The 21,078-nt window shown below is 44.6% G+C and overlaps 2 protein-coding genes across 5 annotated transcripts in view; one reads left to right on the top strand and one right to left on the bottom strand.

The window, feature by feature from the left end:
- Nucleotides 1-1,101, bottom strand: part of LOC111842120 (homeobox protein cut-like 2) — a 57,333-nt gene extending 56,232 nt beyond the window's left edge. For all 4 annotated transcript variants that reach the window (XR_011992340.1, XM_023808416.2, XM_023808419.2 and 1 more), the window contains exon 1: nt 807-1,101. The gene's annotated coding sequence lies outside the window, so the exon portion shown is untranslated. The remainder of the gene's footprint in view (nt 1-806) is intronic.
- Nucleotides 1,102-6,733: 5,632 nt separating this feature from the next.
- On the top strand, nt 6,734-12,907 carry myl2a (myosin, light chain 2a, regulatory, cardiac, slow). The gene is made up of 7 exons (XM_023808489.1): nt 6,734-6,865; nt 10,655-10,747; nt 11,116-11,191; nt 11,492-11,596; nt 11,859-11,937; nt 12,031-12,079; nt 12,510-12,907. Exons 1-7 carry the CDS (start codon nt 6,863-6,865, stop codon nt 12,612-12,614), a joined length of 510 nt encoding a protein of 169 aa, XP_023664257.1. The 5' UTR covers nt 6,734-6,862; the 3' UTR covers nt 12,615-12,907.
- The last annotated feature ends 8,171 nt before the right edge of the window (nt 12,908-21,078 follow it).

The following is a 21,078-nucleotide window of genomic DNA, read 5'->3' as shown; positions in this document are numbered from 1 at the left end:
CGTATTTAAACGGACGTACCTGAAGATTAGACACAAAATGAACGTTAAAATATGAAATGTGAGGTTAGGGTATTATTATACTCGACAGCAGACGACTTACTGAAAAAGCACACCCAAAAACTTCCCAAGGATAGAAAAACATCTTTATGTGAACATCAACGCCAATTGTCGTAGATAAACTAATGTTGTTAAGCATCTTTCTGCAAAGGATTACCGTAACCAATGACAATCTTAGTATTCTCTTTTATCTTTATATGGTAATGGAATAAATCAAACGGTTTACATCTAAATGAAACGTTTTCCTAAATGAAAATACCAACAATTAGTTATTTCCCACATACAGCCTTCACACGGAGAACAGAAAACACAGATCCTAGTGAATTGACAGCAAGCTCGAGTGAACTCCAAGTGCATGACCTACACCTGACTGCGTAAGGAATATCGATAAATCTCTTAAAATATATTTTTAAAAGTCCAGCCCACAAGCCGTCGCGTGAAAAAATAAAAGTTTACAATGCTCTGGCAAATCGGCACAGCTAAAACAGAACGACTCGCAGAAGGTGCAAAACGCACGAACCGCCGCACTGAACGCGGACCGCGCTGGAGCGTCAGTCCCGACTCCTATGCTCACCCCGCCGCTTATCGATGATTGAACCGAACAAAGGCAGGAGAGGATCAATTTCAGATACCTATCAGCCTAACCCCGCTGCCACAGTTCCCTAAAACTTATTCCAAATACAAATTTCACACGGTTTCATAGAAAAACAGCATCTCCTTTCTCCCCAAAGGTAAATCGTGGCACTAACCTGAAGCAGCTGTAGATCAAATTTCTTCCAATATTGAAACATCGATCCCACATCGGCGGCCATCTTGTGGATATAGGAGAGATTTTTTTTCTCACTGGCTAGACTAAATATATGGCCTGGATTCGTTCTGAAAAAAACAGTTTAATCATCAATACGCACCGATTTAAAAAAAAATAAAACTTGTCAAAACTGAACTGAAAGCGTCGAGAAACGCAGCGGAGATTTCCCAGCGTAGGGTGGTGGTCTCGGTGAAGAATAAGAGGAAATTTAGTGGCACTCGCATTTGTGAGGTCCTGGTGCTTTGTGTACTGCGCTTTTGCACTTGACTTTGGATCGGTAAAGTTATCGATACTGACGTAACGTGGTGATCAATGCAGTCTGGGAAGAGGAGACGGAGCAACGATCAACCAATGTTAAACTTACACATGTACGATAAGTTTAATTAAATACCAATCAGAGTGTGTTGCACTACGGCTCATGATTCTGGTATTTTATAATTCTGCAGTTTAGCTGACGCGGTTGTATTAATCTGCGCAAAAGAATCGAATTTCGTTTACTATGTTGCTCTTGTTATATTTTGTATAGACGTAACCCAATTTCATTCTTATGGTATTTTTCTGAATAAATATTAAAAGGTATAGTTTTAAAATATTTAAGATTTTTTTCAAATTTTAGAAGTACTTTCATGTGATTTCCAATAAAATTAGTTCTGTAAAATGGAAATGTATTAAGTAGGCTATAGGTAAATTTATTATGAAGGAATTCGACGTATATTTTACAGTTTGCACAGGATGACGTTGAAAACATCTGTTAATTTACGCGTTTGTACTATTTAGCAAGATCAATCAGAGCTATAGTTTTCTGAAAACATCAATAGTGGGTTATATCGATTTATGTTGCAGTTTAGTGCTCAAAATGTGCTATTTCGTAGTTAGCCATATTTTAAGGACGTACAGAAGTTGCGTGTTTAGCGCAAATCCCGAATTTTGTCTTAAACACGACTCCTATAGACATTGAATTATTAAAAGGTTAACACACAGTAAGAACAAAATTAATGTATTAAGTTAATGTGTTTTTTATTTATTTGTCTTTGTAGTTTTTATAATTTTGACACAGTAGCCCATGTTTCTACGTAATGAATCTCGTCTGAAGTACAGGTGTAGGAAGTGGCACTGCAAGTAGCGGCTCATAAGTAATACAAAAATTGCCCATGGTTCGTTAAATCGAGCTTTTCTTGGCTAATAGGCAGCATTTGCATTTCTTATGGCATTTTAGCATTTGTTTCCATAATATTGAAGCGTCTATATTGTTTTGAAACCAAGGCTGCCGTATTTCAAATTAAACCTTCCAGCGCCATCTGGTGTTTGTCTATTTTATGTCATGAAATTTAAGAAAACCTCATTGGGAAGAATTAAATACTTTAAAGACCGCAATTTGGGTTTGAGACTTTTCCTTTTACTGATTTTCATTATTTGAGAAAAGAAACCAGTTTTATTTTGCATTCAAGTCAATTATCAGTTTAAACGAATTTCAAAAATCATTTGGCCTACTGTCTCGTGAAATCGACATATGATTTAAAAGCTCCGCGTCAGGAAACAAGTGCGCCTGTACAGGACAATCCGTAGGCCATTATAGTGAAAGCGGTACTCTCCAAACCTCACAAACGTAGTTACACTCTTCCTGCTGCCGGTTGTCAGCAGTGAAATTGCAAAACTGACAGAAACGTACTTGTCAAATAAAACCTACTTCATAGTTCTTTGTTGATGTCTTTATAATCAGAATCCATTCAACATATAAAACGTTAAATTGTATATGACGATATACTCATGAATTAGTGTGTATATGGTTGATTTTTAATAAGACACCGTTGTGTGTGACTGTGTTTGTGTTTGTGCCCCGCGATGGATGGGACAGGCTACATGCCATCTAGTTTGCCCTCCTGCCTGGGATAGGCTCCAACCCCCCTGCAACCTTGACCAGAATGTGTGCTTGAAGATGGATGGATACCCATTGTGTGTTTCCCAATGACTCCATGTCCATCCATCCATTTTCTGTAACCCCTTGTCCTATTCAGGGTGGTAGGGGATCCGGAGCCTATGGGTGCAAAGCGGAACATCCCAGGATGGGGCGCCGACCCATTGCAGGGCACACTCACAGACCATTCACTCACAGACCATTCACTCACACACCATTCACTCACACATGCACACCTACGGGCAGTTTGGTAACTCCAATTAACCTCAGCCTGTTTTTGGACTGTGGGGAGAAACCAGAGAACCCAGAGGAAACCCCATGACGAGACAGGGAGAACATGCAAACCTGAAGATTGCTCCCAAAGGTGTGGGGCAACAGTGTTAACCACTGCACCATCATGCCAAACCACTGCACCATCATGCCACCCCATGACTCCATGTAAATTTGAAATTTTGCAGTCACTGTCTGAACTAGATGGACGCTGCCTGTGGAGTTTGCTAATGACTCCAGTGCATACATGGTGGAAAGGTAACAGTGGAGAAAGTCAGCACAGAGAGTGAGGCTCTTACTCGGATGTCTAAGTTCACCTGGGCTTCCAGGTGTAAAATCACCCGCCAAGAGAGTGATCACCCCAGACACTGTGTACTTCATGCAACAGGCTTCTCCTTCCATCCATCCATCCATTTATTCATTTTCTATAACTTCTTGTCCAGTGCAAGGTCACAGTGTAAATGTGTTGCTATGACACTGATAGAGAGGATCGGGTCCTCAGAGAGTTTAGGCTGTGATCCTGGATTCTGGATAAGTTCTAAGAAACAAAGTATAAATCTTGTGTGACTCAGCAATCAATCGAAGGTAGAGCGACTCCTAGAATGTTTGTGCTAAGACCCGCATATGAAGCACTGACACTCTCACATCCCTGTGTGAACATATGTTTATACACTTGGATAAATATACATATGTTTGATCCCAGCAGCTCCCCTGACAATGGCCTGCACACAGATACACAAAGGCACACGGGGTGTGCAAACTGCTGCTATTTGTGTCTTAAACTCCAAAATAACCTACAGACCCAAGACAGCTGCAAGACCAGGGGGAGCTAAAGGGCACAGTCCGACAAAACGCGAGAGCTCAGGGAGCACAGCTTTCCGGAAGAATCCACAGCCGCAGGCAACTTGCTTGGTTATACTGGTGATTTGTGACCTTTGAATCACGGGTCCCATTTGGAGGATGCTGGTTCCTCTTGCTCCTCAAACTGACTTTTCCGGTGGTATGGAAATGCATTGCATAGCTGAAGTGGCAGTTCACAAACAGACAGAGAGGGCTGGCGCAGTCAAGTGAACTGAAGGTATGAAATTAAATTAAATGATTTTGTGGAACAAATGCATGGTTCAGGCATCATCTACAGACATGTACAAGCCATATAGTGACATTGAAAGCAGACGTATCAAACATAACAGTGAGAATGTATCGTTCAGATATATTAAGTAAATTTATACTCTATTCAGCCTATAAGTGGCTATTTAGTATTTTGTGCTGTGTGGTTTGAAAGTATGAGATGATGCATTGGATAGATAGATAGATAGACTGGGCTGTTAGGGATGTCTGCAAGTTTAGAGACAACTGATGCAGAGGAAAGTTGTGAGGGTCGATTGTGAGCTGGATCAAGGGGCCTACTCAAAAATGGAAGAGACTATGATGTAACCATGACCTAAGATAAGCAGAGTATAAGATTAGCCCAGACTATCAAAAAAGGCAGGTAATTTGTGCCAAGCAAATATTCGTGGTCAGAACTTGGAGAAACCAGTCTTTTAAGTGCTCTTTTGTACCTCATGCCTGTAATTGGATCTTCATCGCAGATGGTCAAGGGTCCCCATCAATGATCAGGCTCCCCTGCCAAAATGATAGCACAAAAGCCACTGGGAATCAAGTGAAGGTCATTGGCAGAATATGTTGACACAGATGTTGGGGGTTCCACCCCATTCTCCTACAACAACAGTAGCCTGGGACATGAATTGCAGAACTTCTGGTTTGCACGTGATCCTCCCAGAGGGCTATAATAATAAAATAAAATTCTGCATCATATGAGTATGGAGAATGGATTGGAATACTCCTGGATCTGAGTATCATCAGCACAAGCTTAGTACACAGTGTGGGGGATTGCTGGATGTTGTGGGAAGGTGCTTAAGTCCACCCTGATCCGTCCTTCGGTTACTGCTCGCAACCTTGGGGTTACCATGGACAATCGTCTGTCCTTTTCCCCATATATCGCCAACGTTTCCCGCTCTTGTCGGTTTCTCCTGTTTAATATCAGAAGGATACGTCCATTTCTTTCCACACAGGCTACCCAGATACTCGTTCAGTCCCTCGTCATCTCCCGCCTTGACTACTGCAACTCGCTTCTAGCGGGTTTACCACTGAGCGTCATTCGTCCCCTCCAACTGATTCAGAATGCAGCTGCTCGACTTGTTTTCAACCTTCCCAAGTTCTCCCACACCACTCCTTTGCTGCGCTCCCTACACTGGCTTCCTGTGGCTGCCCGCATCAGATTCAAAACACTGATGCTCGCATACAAAGCCAAAAATGATCTGGCTCCATCCTACCTAAAAGACCTCATCACACCCTGCACTGCACCACGATCTCTCTGATCCTCCAGCACTGCTCGACTGGTCCCACCACCCCTCAAGGCACAAGGAAGACACACCTCTTGGCTCTTCTCTGTTCTGGCACCAAGTTGGTGGAATGAACTCCCCCTAGATGTCCAAACAGCTGAGTCACTGAATGTCTTCAAAAGACGACTTAAAACACACCTTTTCCAGAAATACCTGAATGAACACTTCTGGCATTATACTCTGTTTTTTCCTTTTATATTAAAAAAAAAAAAAAAAAAAAAAGCACTTTCCCAACAGAGTATTAGATCGATGGTATTCATAGCCTTGGTTTAATTGAGCTAGTATCGGGAAAAATTCATTGTAGAGTCTTAAAGCACTTATGTAAGTCGCTCTGGATAAGGGCGTCTGCCAAATGCTGTAAATGTAAATGTAAGCCCAGTAATCATGCAAGACATTAATCTCTGCAATATGCAACTACATTAACAATGTCAGGAATTAATCTGCATGGACGCTGTTCTGTTGTTTGACATATACGCCATGCAACTCACTGGGATAAATAACAAAGCACTGATATGACCTGCTTTAGGACCCTGGGCAGCCAAGGACAGCAACCCGTTCAGAGTCCTAGGCTTGAGTGGCAGTTTACACAGCCACTGCCTCTTGATTGGGCACACAGGGTGTTTGCTGTGAGATGCATCCCCCACCATCCCTCCCTGATTTCTCAGAAATGCAAGTTTTCCCATCTGTTCCTGGCAGGGAATCTGTGGACAAAACTCACCAAAACAGTACAAGATATTAATGCTGTAATAGTGCTTTAACATCTACTGCATTTACAAAAGCTCATAAGTGGGGCCACATACTCTTGCTATGAGATTTGGTCTCGGTGGACAGATTTTATATATGGACAGGCTTTGATGCAAGCCTCTCTTCTTTCACCTCTCCTGTCTGTTCTTGAATTGTCAGGTCATGCATCAAACCCAACAGCCGGCCCGAAGTATGGTCACACACCTCAAGCTCCCACAGAACCTGAAATAGGATCTTTATGAGAGTGGGGGATGGGGCGGGGGGAAATTCCTTGCTTGGGGAGCCTGGACAGCCCAAGTTGAGTTTCTAATCCGGGCAAAGATAGGAAAAAGAGAAGACTATTCCCGGGGGACATGGGGGTGGGACTGGGATGGGGGTGGGGGGGGGTCGAGTGTGCCATTTGTGTAACCTTCATGGCCAAGCCTGTCATCCTAAACCACTGTGATCCCACGCAGCCTGTTGACAATAGGCCCTGGGGTAGAGGCTGTGCTTTACCTGTTACTTCCTAAATAAGGCATAGTTTATTTATATCAGCTATGGGTAAGGGTGGGGTGGGGGGCAGGTGCTGGTTTGAGGTACATAAGGCACTTTGGATGCCCCCTGTTTTCCCCAGGAGCGTTCTGGGTCTCTCTCACTGAGTTACACGAATCAGCTTCAGCTCCAGCTATGGTAAGTGACCTCTCCTGTGTCCAGCTTCATGTCCACAGGTCGGCCGTGAGATTGAGGAAGGGGGCTGTGCCAGGGAATGGTGCTGCCCTATGGTCTTAGAGGTGCCCCATCCACCAGGGCTGTTCCAGGGGATGGTGCTGCCCTATGGTCTTAGAGGTGCCCCATCCACCAGGGATGGCTGAGTTGGACAGGGTCTGTAAAATCTCATCTCCAAGGACATTTCTGTTTCTCTTGGGGTTCCTAGAACTTCATGGACTGTTTTTTTCTCGACTACTAGCACAACGAGGAGCCATTAATCAAAGGATTAATGAGCTGGTGTTTTGGAAAGATGCCCCATCGTCCGAACATGCTTATTACTCAAAGCAAAGCCCTTAGCTTGCGTTCGGTGTTGCTGTAGCTCTGGGTCCCTCTCATCATCGGCGTTATCGACTTGTTTGTTTTCAGTGTCGGCTGATTTGCGTGCCAGTCGTGGTAGCGGTGTTACGGTCTTGCGAGACCATAGCATCTTTGCTTTGGTACGTTTAAAATCTGTTTTTAATTAAGTAATTTGCAGATGATTGATGGTGAAGCAGACACGGGGGGGGGGGGGGAGCAAAAACCTGATTAAATATTACAAAAACATATTAAAGAGGTCTACTTTGTCTTTGCATATTACAGCCAATTATTTTATTCATTAAGACCCATATACTAGTTCAATATATTAGAAGTGTTCAAGGTATTATGGATTAGATTTATGGTCATTCATCTTTGGGGGGTGGCTTTTGAATTACTCAACAAGTAACTTACCAAGCCTTTGGTCTGCTGGTGTCCCCCATGTTTGGCCCCTATCCTTTATAACAATAAAAGGGGGCTTAGATTGGACTTGCCCCTCCCATAGAGAGATGTGGGATGTGTTATGTGGCACAATGACCTTCTCTTTGTGCTGTGCAATGGCAGGGGATAATCCTTGAGTTTATTTGGGGGGGGCGCAGTAGCATCCTATGAATGTGACACCATGGGACACCGATATTCCTCGCCTCCGCTCCACGGCCCGCAGTCCAAATGGGCCGGCTTTATGCGACACCCCCCTCAGAAGCAGCTCAGAAACGGTCTCGTCCGTCAACACCCCGCCGCCCCCCTCCAGGCCCCGACGCCTAATCCCACATGGGAGCCGCTGGCCTCGAACTGCGGGGGCCAACATGAAAGGGAGTAGGAGTGACCTTGCCGTGCCAGCCGACAAAGAGCAGGGTGACGTCCGCACCGTGACCTCGGAACGTGTGATAATCGTACATTCTTTCAAAGCAATAAAGCGACATGACAGCTGTTTCCGCGTATGTATGGAAAATCTGAGCTTTATGGGAGCCTGAGCGTAGTCTGAAGGAAAGAGCAGTGCTAGTGTTCTGGTTAATACATTCACATCCGATACAGATACATGAATTCATTGATGAATCAGTCCATCTATCCATGTTCCAACTGTCTGAAGTCAAACCTAGAAAGCTGAGGGAGTGAGTCAGGGGCCACGCTGTGAGTCAGGGGCCACGCTGCATGGGACGGCAATAGGGGAGAAAGAAAGAGGGACAAGCAGAACATCAGAAAAATGAAATATATTTTGTGACACATTTACAGCCCCAATTCCAAAAAAAGTTGGTACGCTGTGTAAAATGTAAACAACAACAAAATGCAGTGATTGGCAAGTTATATAAAACCGTATTTAATTGAAAATATAACAAAGACAACAAATCAAATGTTGAAACTGAGAAATTTAATGTATTTATGACAAATATATGCTGAATTTGAATCTGATGCCAGCAACACGTTTCTAAAAAGTTGGGACAGGGGCAACAAGAGACTGGAAAAGTTGTGTGATGCAAAAGCAAAACACCTGGTTGAATATCTCACAACTAATTAGGTTCATTGGCAACAGGTCAGTAAGATGATTGGGTATAAAAAGAGCCTCCCAGAGAGGTAGAGTCTCTGTGCAGTGAAGATGGGGAGAGGTTCACCACTCTGTGCAGTGAAGATGGGGAGAGGTTCACCACTCTGTGCAGTGAAGATGGGGAGAGGTTCACCACTCTGTGCAGTGAAGATGGGGAGAGGTTCACCACTCTGTGAAAGACTGTGTGGGCAAATAGTGCAACAAATTAATGAATATAATATTAATTAATCAATATAATATTCCAAAGAACTTCATCTACGATACATAACATTAAAAGACCCAGAGAATCCAGAGAAATCTCTGAACGCAAGGGACAAAGCCGGAACCCAGTATTGGATAGCCGTGATCTTCAGGTCCTCAGGCGGCACTGCATTAAAAACAGACACTATTCTACAGTGGAAATCACTGCATGGGCTCAGGAACACTTCCGAAAACCACTGTCTGTGAACACAGTTCGTCGCTGCATCTACACATGCAGCAGGAAACTATGCCATGCAAAGAAGAAACCATATCTAAACGTGATCCAGAAACGCTGCCGACTTCTCTGGGTCCAAGCTCATTTAAGATGGACTGAGGCAAAATGGAAAACCGAATCAAAATTTCAAATTCTTTTTGGAAATCATGGACACCGTATCCTCTGGGCCAAAGAAGAGAGGGACCATCCAGCTTGTTATCAGCAGACAGTTTGAAAGCCAGCATCTGTGATGGTTTGGGGCTGCATTAGTGCCCATGGCTTGGGTAGCTTTCACATCTGTGGAGGCACCATTAATGCTGAAGGAAATATACAGGTTTTGGAGCAACATATGCTGCCATCCAGACAACATCTTTGTATATTTCAGCAAGACGTCAAACCGCATTCTGTGCATATTACAGCAGCAGGGCTTTATAGGAGAAGAGTCTGGGTGCTAGACTGACCTGCCTGCTGTCCAGATCTGTCACCCACTGAAAACATTTGGCGCATCATGAAACCAAATATACAAGGAAGGATATCAGTCGAAATCCTATATCAGGTAAGAATGGGACAACATTTCACTTTCAAAACTCCAACAACTGGTTTCCTCAGTTCCCAGACATTTACAGAATGTTGTTAAAAGAAGAGGTGATGCAACACAGTGGTAAACACGCCCCTGTCCCAACTTTTTTGAAATGTGCTGTTGGCATCAAATTCAAACTGATACAAATTTCAAGATCTGATACATTGTCTGTGTTCTATTTTCAATAAAATATGGGTTTATATTATTTGTAAGTCGTTGCGTTCTGTTTTCATTTATATTTTACACAGCGTCCCAACTGCTTTGGAAAAGGGATTGTGTTTTTTTGTATGTTTTGTGCTGGGACAGTCAGGTATGCTATGTGCCTCACTTGTACGTCACTTTGGACAAAAGTATTTGCTAATTAAATGCAAATGTTGCCTCACACCACCAGCATTGAGGGTTCGACTGTTACCTCTGGTCTGAGTGCGTGGAGTTTGCATGTTTCTTTGTGTCATATAGGTGTTCTGGTTTCTTCCTGCTCGCCAATGATATGCAGTTAAGCTAACTAATCTTTCTAAATTAGCCATAATCCCCTTCCATTGACAGGCACTGTGTTGTGAGTGTATGTCAATCTCGTGCCCTTGGGCACCTGGAATATACAATGTGATGCTGACAGGAATAATCATCCAGAAGAGGGATGAATGGTTAAAACCAGTTCAATTTCAATACAGTAACTGGGGGAAAAAATATCTTGACCAGAGTGTCTTTATGAGGATGATCTTGTCTTGTTAGCTAACAACGAAAAGAGCTAACAGAGAAGTGATATATGACCCAGGTGGTTGTCACAGATAGAAACAATATTCCAAGGTCGTCTTAACCCTTCTGCTTCCTGCCTAACAGGCACCCAAAAAGGCTAAGAAGAGGGCAGCAGAAGGAGCTAACTCCAACGTCTTCTCCATGTTTGAGCAGGCCCAGATACAGGAATTCAAAGAAGTAAGCTTCACTGCATCAGCAAGTGTCTGACAATGTCTCTCTGTCACAAAATTTAATTGACTGTCTGTCTGTCTGTCTGAACGTCTTCCTGTCTGTCTGACCGTCTGCCTGTTTGACCGTCTGTCTGACTGTCTGTCTGTCTGCCTGTCTGTCTGACCGTCTGCCTGTCTGTCTGTCTGACTGACAGTCTGTCTGTCTGTCTGTCTGACCGTCTGTCTGACTGTCTGTCTGTCTGTCTGTCTGACCGTCTGCCTGTCTGACCATCTGTCTGACCGTCTGCCTGTCTGTCTGTCTGTCTGACAGTCTGCCTGTCTGTCTGTCTGTCTGTCTCTCTGACCGTCTGTCTGTCTGGGCCTCCCACTGAGCAGGCTTTCACCATCATGGACCAGAACAGAGATGGATTCATCGACAAGAATGACCTGAGGGACACCTTTGCGGCTCTGGGTATGAGATCTAACGCACTTAAAAGTTCTACTGCACTGGGCATTGGGAAGAAACAGAAGAGATACTGGTCAGCAGTTGAAAAGATAAGACAGACAATATCAAATGTAAGTGTAGATCAGTTTATATACAAATTGAAATACAAATCCGTATCTAGAGTAAGTACTCATATAATTCTCTAGAGACTTCTATAATGATTCAGGTGGATTTCATGTTACTTTAATGCAAGACAGCATCTCATATGTCTTACATCAGTAAATGCAGAGTAATATAGAATGATTGACACACATGTGCCTGCCGCAGGCCGTCTGAATGTAAAGCAGGAGGAGATTGACGAGATGCTGAAGGAAGCTCCAGGGCCTATTAACTTCACCGTCTTTTTGACCATGTTTGGTGAGAAGCTAAAAGGTGAGTGGTATGGACCTCAGCTGCTGTCATTTGACCGTACAGAGGAAGCCATTGGCAGCCAAATGGATTCTCTGACCAAGAAGACATTTTTTAAGAGGGGACTTGGTTATCTGTCTCAGAATATACTTAACTCAGGGAAACTTTTGGTTGGCCGCACCAGTCTTCTTAAACAGCATGCGTTCAGTGATGGTGTTGGCCGCAGCAGTGAAACATCAGATCTGTTAGTGAGCCTTGCTTTTAAGGAGTCTGCCCTTTTCTGCAGGTGCTGACCCTGAGGAGACCATCCTCAATGCCTTCAAGGTGTTCGACCCCGAGGGCAAAGGGATCCTGAGGAAGGATTAGTAAGTTGACGGCATCCCCCCCCTTCTTTGCCACTGTCATGTCAGTGGGTTACGAACACAGAGGATTAATGTGTCTTACCCGACTCTCTGCAGCGTCACTGAGATGCTGACCACCCAGGCAGACCGATTCACCGCAGAAGAAGTGAGTGAAATAGGTCACCGTCACACCAAGCACATCAGCCAATCGGCTCTCTGCATGCATTAATACCAGCTGCAAGCTTTGTATAAACCAAGTCATGTCATTTATGCTTTTAACTTCAAACTATGTACATTGTGCTTTTATACCTCACACAATACCCATCAAAATGACAAGCTATATACCTTATTTGACTGTTATGGATATGGATGAGTTACGGTGTGAATTCTGTGTTATGCTCTTTGTATTATTCTTTAATGCCTTCAGGCTTTTTGGTGTTTTATGTGCAGTTTTATGAGTACGGGGTTGAGTTATACATGTATGTGCACGAACTACAGTGTATGTTACAGGCTGCACCTTATCTCCTGGCAGTGGGCTCATCTATTTGGCATCTGTTGCACACAATAAACTTGTGGTCTTGGTCATTTCTCCTCAGATGGAACAGATGTTCACAGCCTTCCCCCCAGATGTGTCCGGCAACTTGGACTACAAGAATCTGGTCCATATCATCACACATGGGGAGGAGAAGGATCAGGAGTAACTCAAAGCCTCTGTATTGTCAGGCTCCACCCCCCTGGAGTCTGACTCCGCCCACCAAACTGCAGTTTCCACCCCCCCAATCTTAGCAGCTCCACCTTCTGCCGCGTCCACAGCTTCATGCAACAGCCAGTTCCAAATGGACAATGTCCTGACATGTGAGACGTCTCTGCCTCTGGCATTTGCTGTTACATTTACTCGGTGGAACGACGAATGTAATATGACACGGTCACGCCCTGTTGTTCAAAGTGCACACTTCCACAATAAATCATCTCAGCGCTTTTTAATGTCCAGAAATTCCGATTGTGTCTGTGTTTTTCTCCTCACCAGACATCCAGATCTGGTTTCACGTTCCCGTCCTAAAAGGTTGTCAGAAGGCGCCTCTCTGAAAAAAAATTCCATTATGCTTTTACAGCAAGACCAGTATATCTGATACGTACAAAAAATCAATTTGCTTTTTAGATTTCATAGATTCTTATAGGTTGGTATTAACTTGTTTTTCCGAGGGTGTTGCTCTCTCTAGAACTCACTGCCCCCCCCCTCCACCATCCATATAATGGCACCTTCCACCAGGAAAGTGATCCTGGATTCTTACCGAGCTACTGGCCCCCAGCTTCTGTCTTTTTACTAGGTCATCTTGCTTGGTGTTGGGGGTAGGAGGGCAGCCCTAACTTTTTTTAGAAAAGTGGGGAAAGGTCAGAATCTTCAACCTGCACAGACTCATCTGCGTGACCAAGGACATCGGCAACAGTTTGATTTTCTCACTTCATCTAGGTCACTGTTGTGCCATGTAACACTGCAAATAATGAACAGAAAATTTTTACTTTAGGACTTTATGTTCTGAGGTTTGCATTTTGACAATTCGTAGACCTCTGCTGTGTGGGGCCCACATGTGAAAGGTGTCCCCAGAGAGACTGTGCTGAACTTTGCTCCGAAACACTGGTCCCTGTGCATCAACAGTGGATGAAAAATAGTGGTGGGAAGGAACATTGTACAGCTGGGGTCAGTGTGACCCGCGGGCTGTTTTCAGGGCTTGTAGATGTCTAGGGAGGAAACTGAAAAAAAATCCCCCATTTGAAAAATCAGCCTCTCTGTAAACATTGTGCAAATGTTTAAATATGATCCGTTAGATAGAGCTTTTCACACCTTCAAACACACGCCAAAATCTACCAGCCGTACAGACCTAAGTGGTGGAACCACCATAATTAACTAATCAGTTACTCATCAAACTGTCTGTGAGCTCAATCTGATGTGTTAAGGGAAGATACAAGAAAAATGTGGCCTGCTGTCTGTTCTGGAGGTAATTCACACTGAAATGGTTGTATGTGCTTCCATCATGTTATCTAAGATGAATTTCTGCATGTTGGGGGTTTGAATATCGCTTCTGCTGTGCGTGCAGTTTTCATGTTCTCTCCATATTCTGTTCTTGTCCATATTGTGTGCATGTATGTGCCCTGTGACAGACTGGCATCCCCTCCTAGTGGTACTCTGGCCCAGTACCCTGTGACAGACTGGCATCCCGTCCTAGGGGTACTCCGGCCCAGTACCCTGCGACAGACTGGCATCCCGTCCTAGGGGTACTCCGGCCCAGTACCCTGCGACAGACTGGCATCCCGTCCTAGGGGTACTCCGGCCCAGTACCCTGCGTCAGACTGGCATCCCGTCCTAGGGGTACTCCGGCCCAGTACCCTGCGTCAGACTGGCATCCCGTCCTAGGGGTACTCCGGCCCAGTACCCTGCGTCAGACTGGCATCCCGTCCTAGGGGTACTCCGGCCCAGTACCCTGCGTCAGACTGGCATCCCGTCCTTGGGGTACTCCGGCCCAGTACCCTGTGTCAGACTGGCATCCCGTCCTAGTGGTACTCCGGCCCAGTACCCTGTGACAGACTGGCATCCCGTCCTAGGGGTACTCCGGCCCAGAACCCTGTGACAGACTGGCATCCCGTCCTAGGGGTACTCTGGCCCAGTACCCTGTGACCTAGGATTGACTCCAGGCCCTCCTGTGAACCTGAACAGGATAAATAACACGGAGCGCTGGGGGTCTCTGAGGACCTGTTTGAGAAACAGCATGCTGACTCATGGTGGCATTCCATAGAATCTACATGGGATGACCAACCCTGCCCTCTACTGGTGATATTAGGGAAACACAGTATTTTACTTTCTTGTAAGCTTAAACCCTCAAGAAATCATCTTGACTGATATGACAAGTTTTACATGTCCTGATATTACTGCTAAAGATATCACTTCTGGGGATCTACAGTGAGCAAAACACAATTACTCATTCCCCCGCCAGTTCACTGTACAAACACTGTCCTGACATCTGTGTTGTCGTTCCAGTCCCACAAACCAGTCAATCACATTCCAGCACAATCCCACTTGACAGCTGCTATCTCCCTTTCTGAGTCAGAAGACCAGTGCTGAGGCTAACTTATGCTAATTGTGTTACCATTTCAATTTTTTTTTTCCACATGTACATTTTATGTATTTTGCAGACATTTTTATCCAAAGCAACATACAATTAATACCTAAATTGCTCAATGCTCTAACTGCAAGGCTTCCATCGCTGACAATTACAGTAGCCGTCACCCCAAGGAACATCCAGAGCAGGGCGGCCCTCAGTGTGCGGGAACAGCACGCCAGCACAATAGCTTCACGGTGAATCATGTTTTTATTCTCCTAAATGGTGTTAGGTGGCAGGGTTTGGGGGTGTGTTCTGTTCCTCCCCAGAAAATATCCAAGGCTACGGTCTGAGCAGCTGTTGGGATGACGGGGGCTGGATATTTTGGGTTTGCCACTTAATGTTCATCAAGTGACTTCGAACAAAGACTCAGCGTTATTTTTACACAAGTGCGGCGCCCCAGCCTGTAATGTAATACAGAGCAGTAGATTGTTCCATGGACAAGAGGCTGCCAAACGCTAATCTTGATAGTTCTCTCTCATTTGGGGAGACCTTAGCAATGAGGAACACGAAGGACACGATGTTGCAATAGAAGAATGGGGCTGGTATCCCCCCCCCCCCCACCAGTACCTGAGGAACTCCCCCGATGCCCTGGATAAAGCACCACTGAGGCAGCGCTGGATTCCTCTAAGGGTGAGATCTACTGCCACACTTTTACCGGCTTGTATTTCCGCAAGACAACTCTTAGCTCGCAGTGGGCAAAATTAGACATCGTGGGGCGACATGGCTTCCAGAAACAGCCAGCGCGTAGACATTGTGGTTTGCGGTGGGGTGTTCTTTGAGCATGGCGAATGATCAGTAGGGACCATAAAAAGAAAGGAATGTACTAGAAGAGGACATGAAGAGAAAAGGCACATGCTTTGCTTTAGTGTCCCCCTAATAAACTGCAGAGAAGGAGAAGCAGCGCCCCCATCAGGTGAAGACTAGGATCATCGACCTGCAGCACTTACTGAAGAATCTTTAAGTGTTCTGTGTCTTCTACCAGAGGTACAGCGCTCTTTCTTGCAGGTTGCCAATATGCAGCGGTATGTCTGCAAATGATCCAATGTGTGGGATTTCATCGCATCAGGTGGACATAAATGTGACCAAACACAATAAGATAAAGAGCAGGGATCAGAGGTCGAGATCCAAAGTTGATTAGGATTCAAGAGTTAATCATTTTATATCATACATCTTTGTACTGTATACTATACAATCTAATCGATATTGAGGTGCTATATGAAGCACGGTGTCTTTTATGCCAGTGTTGATTATTTGCATATATGATGTTTTTTTAAAACTCTTCTCTTTACATTTGTATTTCTAGGTTGATCACATTTGTATTTCTGAATATTTGTTTAGACACATTTGAACTTAGCAATGCTTTCCTGTACGTGTTACCTGTGAGTATGGTTAATTACCTGTGAGTATAGTTAACTACCTCATATGTATTAGTTCCCTACTCCTGAAGATCAACCTGGGTGCTCCTCAGTGCTTTAGCGACCAGTAGCCGGACGGTCTGTGTGCTGCCTGGAGCCACATCTGGTACCCACCCACTCTCAGAGTCAGGTACCAGCAGCGCTCAGAAAGCTCATGGCCAGTTTGGTACTCAGGGCGGTTTTGCCATTCTCTGGCCATCCAATACGGAGACAAGCCCATCACCCTCAGGAGCTAATCCTGCTTTGACTCCCAGGCAGCTGCAGGGAGACATGGAAGAAAAATACCAGAACAGGGCTTCTCTGTCCAGGCCTTGGAGAACCATAGTGGGACCCAGCTTCTCTGTCCAGGCCTTGGAGAACAATAGTGGGACCCAGCTTCTCTGTCCAGGCCTAGGAGAACCATAGTGGGACCAAGGTTCTCTGTCTAGGCCTTGGAGAACCATAGTCGGACCCACCTTCTCTGTCCAGGCCTTGGAGAACCATAGTGGGACCCAGGTTCTCTGTCCAGGCCTTGGAGAACCATAGTGGGACCCAGCTTCTCTGTCAAGGCCTTGGAGAGCCATAGTGGGACCCAGCTTCTCTGTCCAGGCCTTGGAGAACCATAGTGGGATCCAGCTTCTCTGTTCAGGCCTTGGAGAGCCATAGTGGGACCCAGCTTCTCTGTCCAGGCCTTGGAGAACCATAGTGGGACCCAGCTTCTCTGTCCAGGCCTTGGAGAACCATAGTGGGACCCACCTTCTCTGTCCAGGCCTTGGAGCACCATAGTGGGACCCAGCTTCACTGACCACCAACCCCTTGGCTGGAATTTCACTAGACCACTATGAAAGTACGATTCAGATGCTGCAACTAGGCTTTCTTTAAGAACAGCGTTACGGACATGGGTGTAAGTTACGGAGGAATGCGGGGATGTAGCACCCCCCAATAATCAAAACCAGCCAATACACCCCCGAGACCCCCTTAAATGGGTGGAGACCCCCCAGTACTCAACCCAAAGTTATGCCTGTGGATACAGACAAGACTGCATCACTTTGATCTGGTACATTTGTGCACCTCAAGCAACGAGAAGAAAAACATCATCTGCATGTATTATGTCACATGGATGAATGTTTTTCTTTTACTGGAAGCTCTTTAAAATCCAACTCTAAACCATACTGCAGGAATCCAGCTGAATCCTGATGTTCTTGTGAATCCACGTGATTCAGTTCTTTTCATGTTCTTTTCATTGCCATTTTTTCATCTCATTTCATTAGGATTCAAACGTTTTTTTTGTTTTTTAACCCAGAACTTATGTAACGCGTCTGTGACATAAGTTTGGGAAACTTCAGGTGGCAATTTGATAAATTCTTTGATAAGTGGAGAGTGAAACTGCACAGGGTCTACAGGGCAGTAAAGAGAACACGCCTATGGGCTGGGAAGCATTATCCTCTTGTGGCTTCCGTACAGAAGCCCACGCAGCTTTCCATGACCAAAACCTCAAGGCCACCAATTAAAGGTCACCAGTGGTTCCCATCTTCAGGGACAGTATTGGTCCTTCATGACTCTGGTCTTGCTGCGTCTGGGTTTCACAAACCGTGCGGCTCATGCGATGTCACGGTGCAAACACACACCCAGGTGTGCACACTGAGACATGTGTGACTCACTCCTACAGACACTGCCGCAACATAGGGAGATAACAAAAAGCAAATTACTCTGACTGTGCTACAAAAAGGTTGTTTTGATGATACTTTCAATTGTAGTTTAGCCTTGCGATTCGCCAATTTCTTCTGGATATAAAGTCGCTCATGGGAGTTTTACTTACACAAAAATGTTCTGAGCGCAGAAGGAAAAATGATTGGTTCAGAGAGATAACCAATCAGATTGTAGAGGAGGTGGGTCCAAACAACTACAGGAGGCAGAATCAATACATCTGACTGGTTCATCTTGCCTTGTCTACTCACTTGGACCCACCTCCTCTACAGTCTGATAGGTCATCTCTCTGAACCAATCATTTTTCCTTCTGCCTTCAGAACATTTTTTGTGTAAGTAAAACTCCCATGAGCCATGAAGTCACAGTCCAGTGGGAGTGGAGATTACTGGGGAGGCGGGGTCAGTGCTGGCAGTGAAGATGGTAAAAGGCATTGGTTTTGAGGGAGGGGGTGGGGGCCTGGAGTAAATGCTGCCAAAAAATTCTTTAAAAGACTAAAACATTTGATCAAGTTACTGATGATTTAGTTTTTCCTAGTCTGTGAACAATTGCCATGGTGATTAACATGAGACTCAGTGATTAACATGTTTTAAAAAGGAACACATATGTCATGGCAGTTTATAAACTTTTGGTTATCACTTCTAAAAAATTAACATGAACGTATCAGCAGTCATGTGACGACTCAAGCCTTTGTGTCTTTGCCTGACAGGATTTCATACGCAGTATTTAACGTGTCTGCCCTTTCTGACTGTGACGGTCCCGTCACCGTACCTCCATCTTCTTCACCTCATGTTCCATTGCTCTTCACATTCCTGTCTGCCAGCATGAACTGTAACACCTCCTTCCGTTGGTGAGGGGATAAGCCAAGCAAACCATAAGCAAAGCAGCCTTTTGAATAGAACACATCCTTGCTGCACTTTTTTCACCAGGGAAAGCAGCCAGCCAGGTGTTCCTCACCCCACAGCGCATCAAAACAGTGTTCGTTTTTGCTGCAGGAAATGGGGCAGGGATTTCAACCTGGGACTGTTTGCCACATGTTCAGTTATATAACCACTACTTTGGCTATAAATGAATAACAGTGAAAGATTCTTGGAAATGCGGCAAGCAGGGCTGAATCCATAAGTGGGCTAGTTGGTGGAAGACTATAGAGATGATCAAATTTCAAGAAAGGTTTTCTGGGAAGTGCTACTGGCTGTTGAGACTGACCAAAGCAGTGACTGAAATAAGGAATGTATAATTAAAGATTGCCCCAATTGGTTTGATGGGAGAGGTGAGTGTGATGTTAAAGAGAAAATGAAGATCGATGGGCTGCTGTTCTCATCTGCTTCCACATCCAGGGGGCTCTTTCCTCAGACTACTTAACCATGAACTTCATACGTAGTCGGTTTTAGGGTCAAAGACCCATACTTCACGCCGCTCTACCAAACCTTCGTGCCTTTGCCGTACTTTTCCCTCTGATCCTCGATGTCCTACAAGGTGCCCATCCTCGTACACGAAACCGTAGCGCCTTTTATTTTCAAGAACCGAACGCCGAGACGATTTCTGAGGTACACAGGCCTCATCTGAGGCGAACCTGCCATTTTACGCTGCCTGTGCTAACAGGTCATTTTTGCTGCAGTCCCTTCCCTCAGCGTCTGCGAGACAATGCTGCTGCTCGAAACACCGAAACTCTCTCCCGAGGACAGCCTGCACCTCCCAAAATCACTTGATGTTGTCACATAGAGCCTGGATCCGATGAAGTAGCAGTTTACCACAGCCTAGGAGAGGATGGGGGGTGGGAGAGAGATCCAAAAAACAAGCCCGACCTCAACAACAGTTTTTTATTATATTTTTCAATTTGCATTTTTCCATGGTTCAAGATTACTGGTTGTCAGTGGTGTAAGGTTTGTGGTTAACTTGTTTCTCCATGATGTGGGACTGCTACTTGCCACAAACATACCTCAGTTGGTACCTGGCCCAGCTGCCCTATTCCTTCTTCAGACCAAAGGCTTGGCCTCCATCACCTGAGACGGAAAGTGAGAGAAGCAGTGAGAGCAACTACAACCATGAAATCTGTGGGACCAGATTTGCAGCGCTGTGATGTTGGATTAGATAGTTTAGACAAATAACCAGCTGAACAAACAAGTTTAAGTGTAATTTATTTTTTTTCCACGAAAACACAGGCTGCTAAGAAACTAAAATATCGTAATGGTATAAAAACATTGCCCGTGTCTTTTGTTATATCTAAATGTCCGTCAGTTCTGAGTTAATTCAACCGATCTCTGCTCTGTGTGCGTGATTTTACTATGCAGCATTTTTTCTATGTGCTTTTCAGATAGGTAAATAAATATAAAATATAACGTGAGGACTATGAATAAAAGTTTTGTATCCAGTGTGGGTTACATGCATGGATTTAGGCTGATTATATAACTGAACTGAAGCTATTCAACGCGTGCCCTAGATATGACGTCGATTTGTGGTGATAATAAAATAAAATAAAATAAAATAAAATAAAATAAATCAACACTGAATATTTCATTAGTAAGACATCCTCGCCGGCGACGTGATTTTTCCGTTTCTGGATCCCCGTCTGCATGATAACGCCCAGTGTGCATGCAGTAGGAGGCGCCTGATTTACCTCAGTTCCTTCGGGGTGGTCATTTTAGCCTAAATATATTTCATGTAGGCATTTTTAATTCGGCGAATAAGTTTCAATGCAGCGTCATATCAATTATACTGATGCATTTTTTATGTGGACTGCATATTTTATGACGCTATAAATAAAGGCTTATGTTTAGGGTAGTAAACAACAATTCTAAATTAGCGTGAAATAAAATGTGTTTTAGAAGTATAGCAGAATACAAACAAATAATAAATAAATACATTAGAAAATAGAAGTTCTAATATAATAATACACACTTTATATCGG

Source organism: Paramormyrops kingsleyae, chromosome 7, assembly GCF_048594095.1.
Source record: "Paramormyrops kingsleyae isolate MSU_618 chromosome 7, PKINGS_0.4, whole genome shotgun sequence".
In the NCBI taxonomy this organism is placed as follows: domain Eukaryota; kingdom Metazoa; phylum Chordata; class Actinopteri; order Osteoglossiformes; family Mormyridae; genus Paramormyrops; species Paramormyrops kingsleyae.
Note: the sequence above shows the minus strand (reverse complement) of the source record. Positions and strands in the feature narration are given on the sequence as shown.

Excerpts from the sequence above, each read along its gene's own strand:
- myl2a (XM_023808489.1), top strand. Across the intron at positions 10,748-11,115 it reads AGATACAGGAATTCAAAGAA|GCTTTCACCATCATGGACCA; the intron begins GTAAGCTTCACT and ends CCCACTGAGCAG. Across the intron at positions 11,938-12,030 it reads GGGATCCTGAGGAAGGATTA|CGTCACTGAGATGCTGACCA; the intron begins GTAAGTTGACGG and ends GACTCTCTGCAG.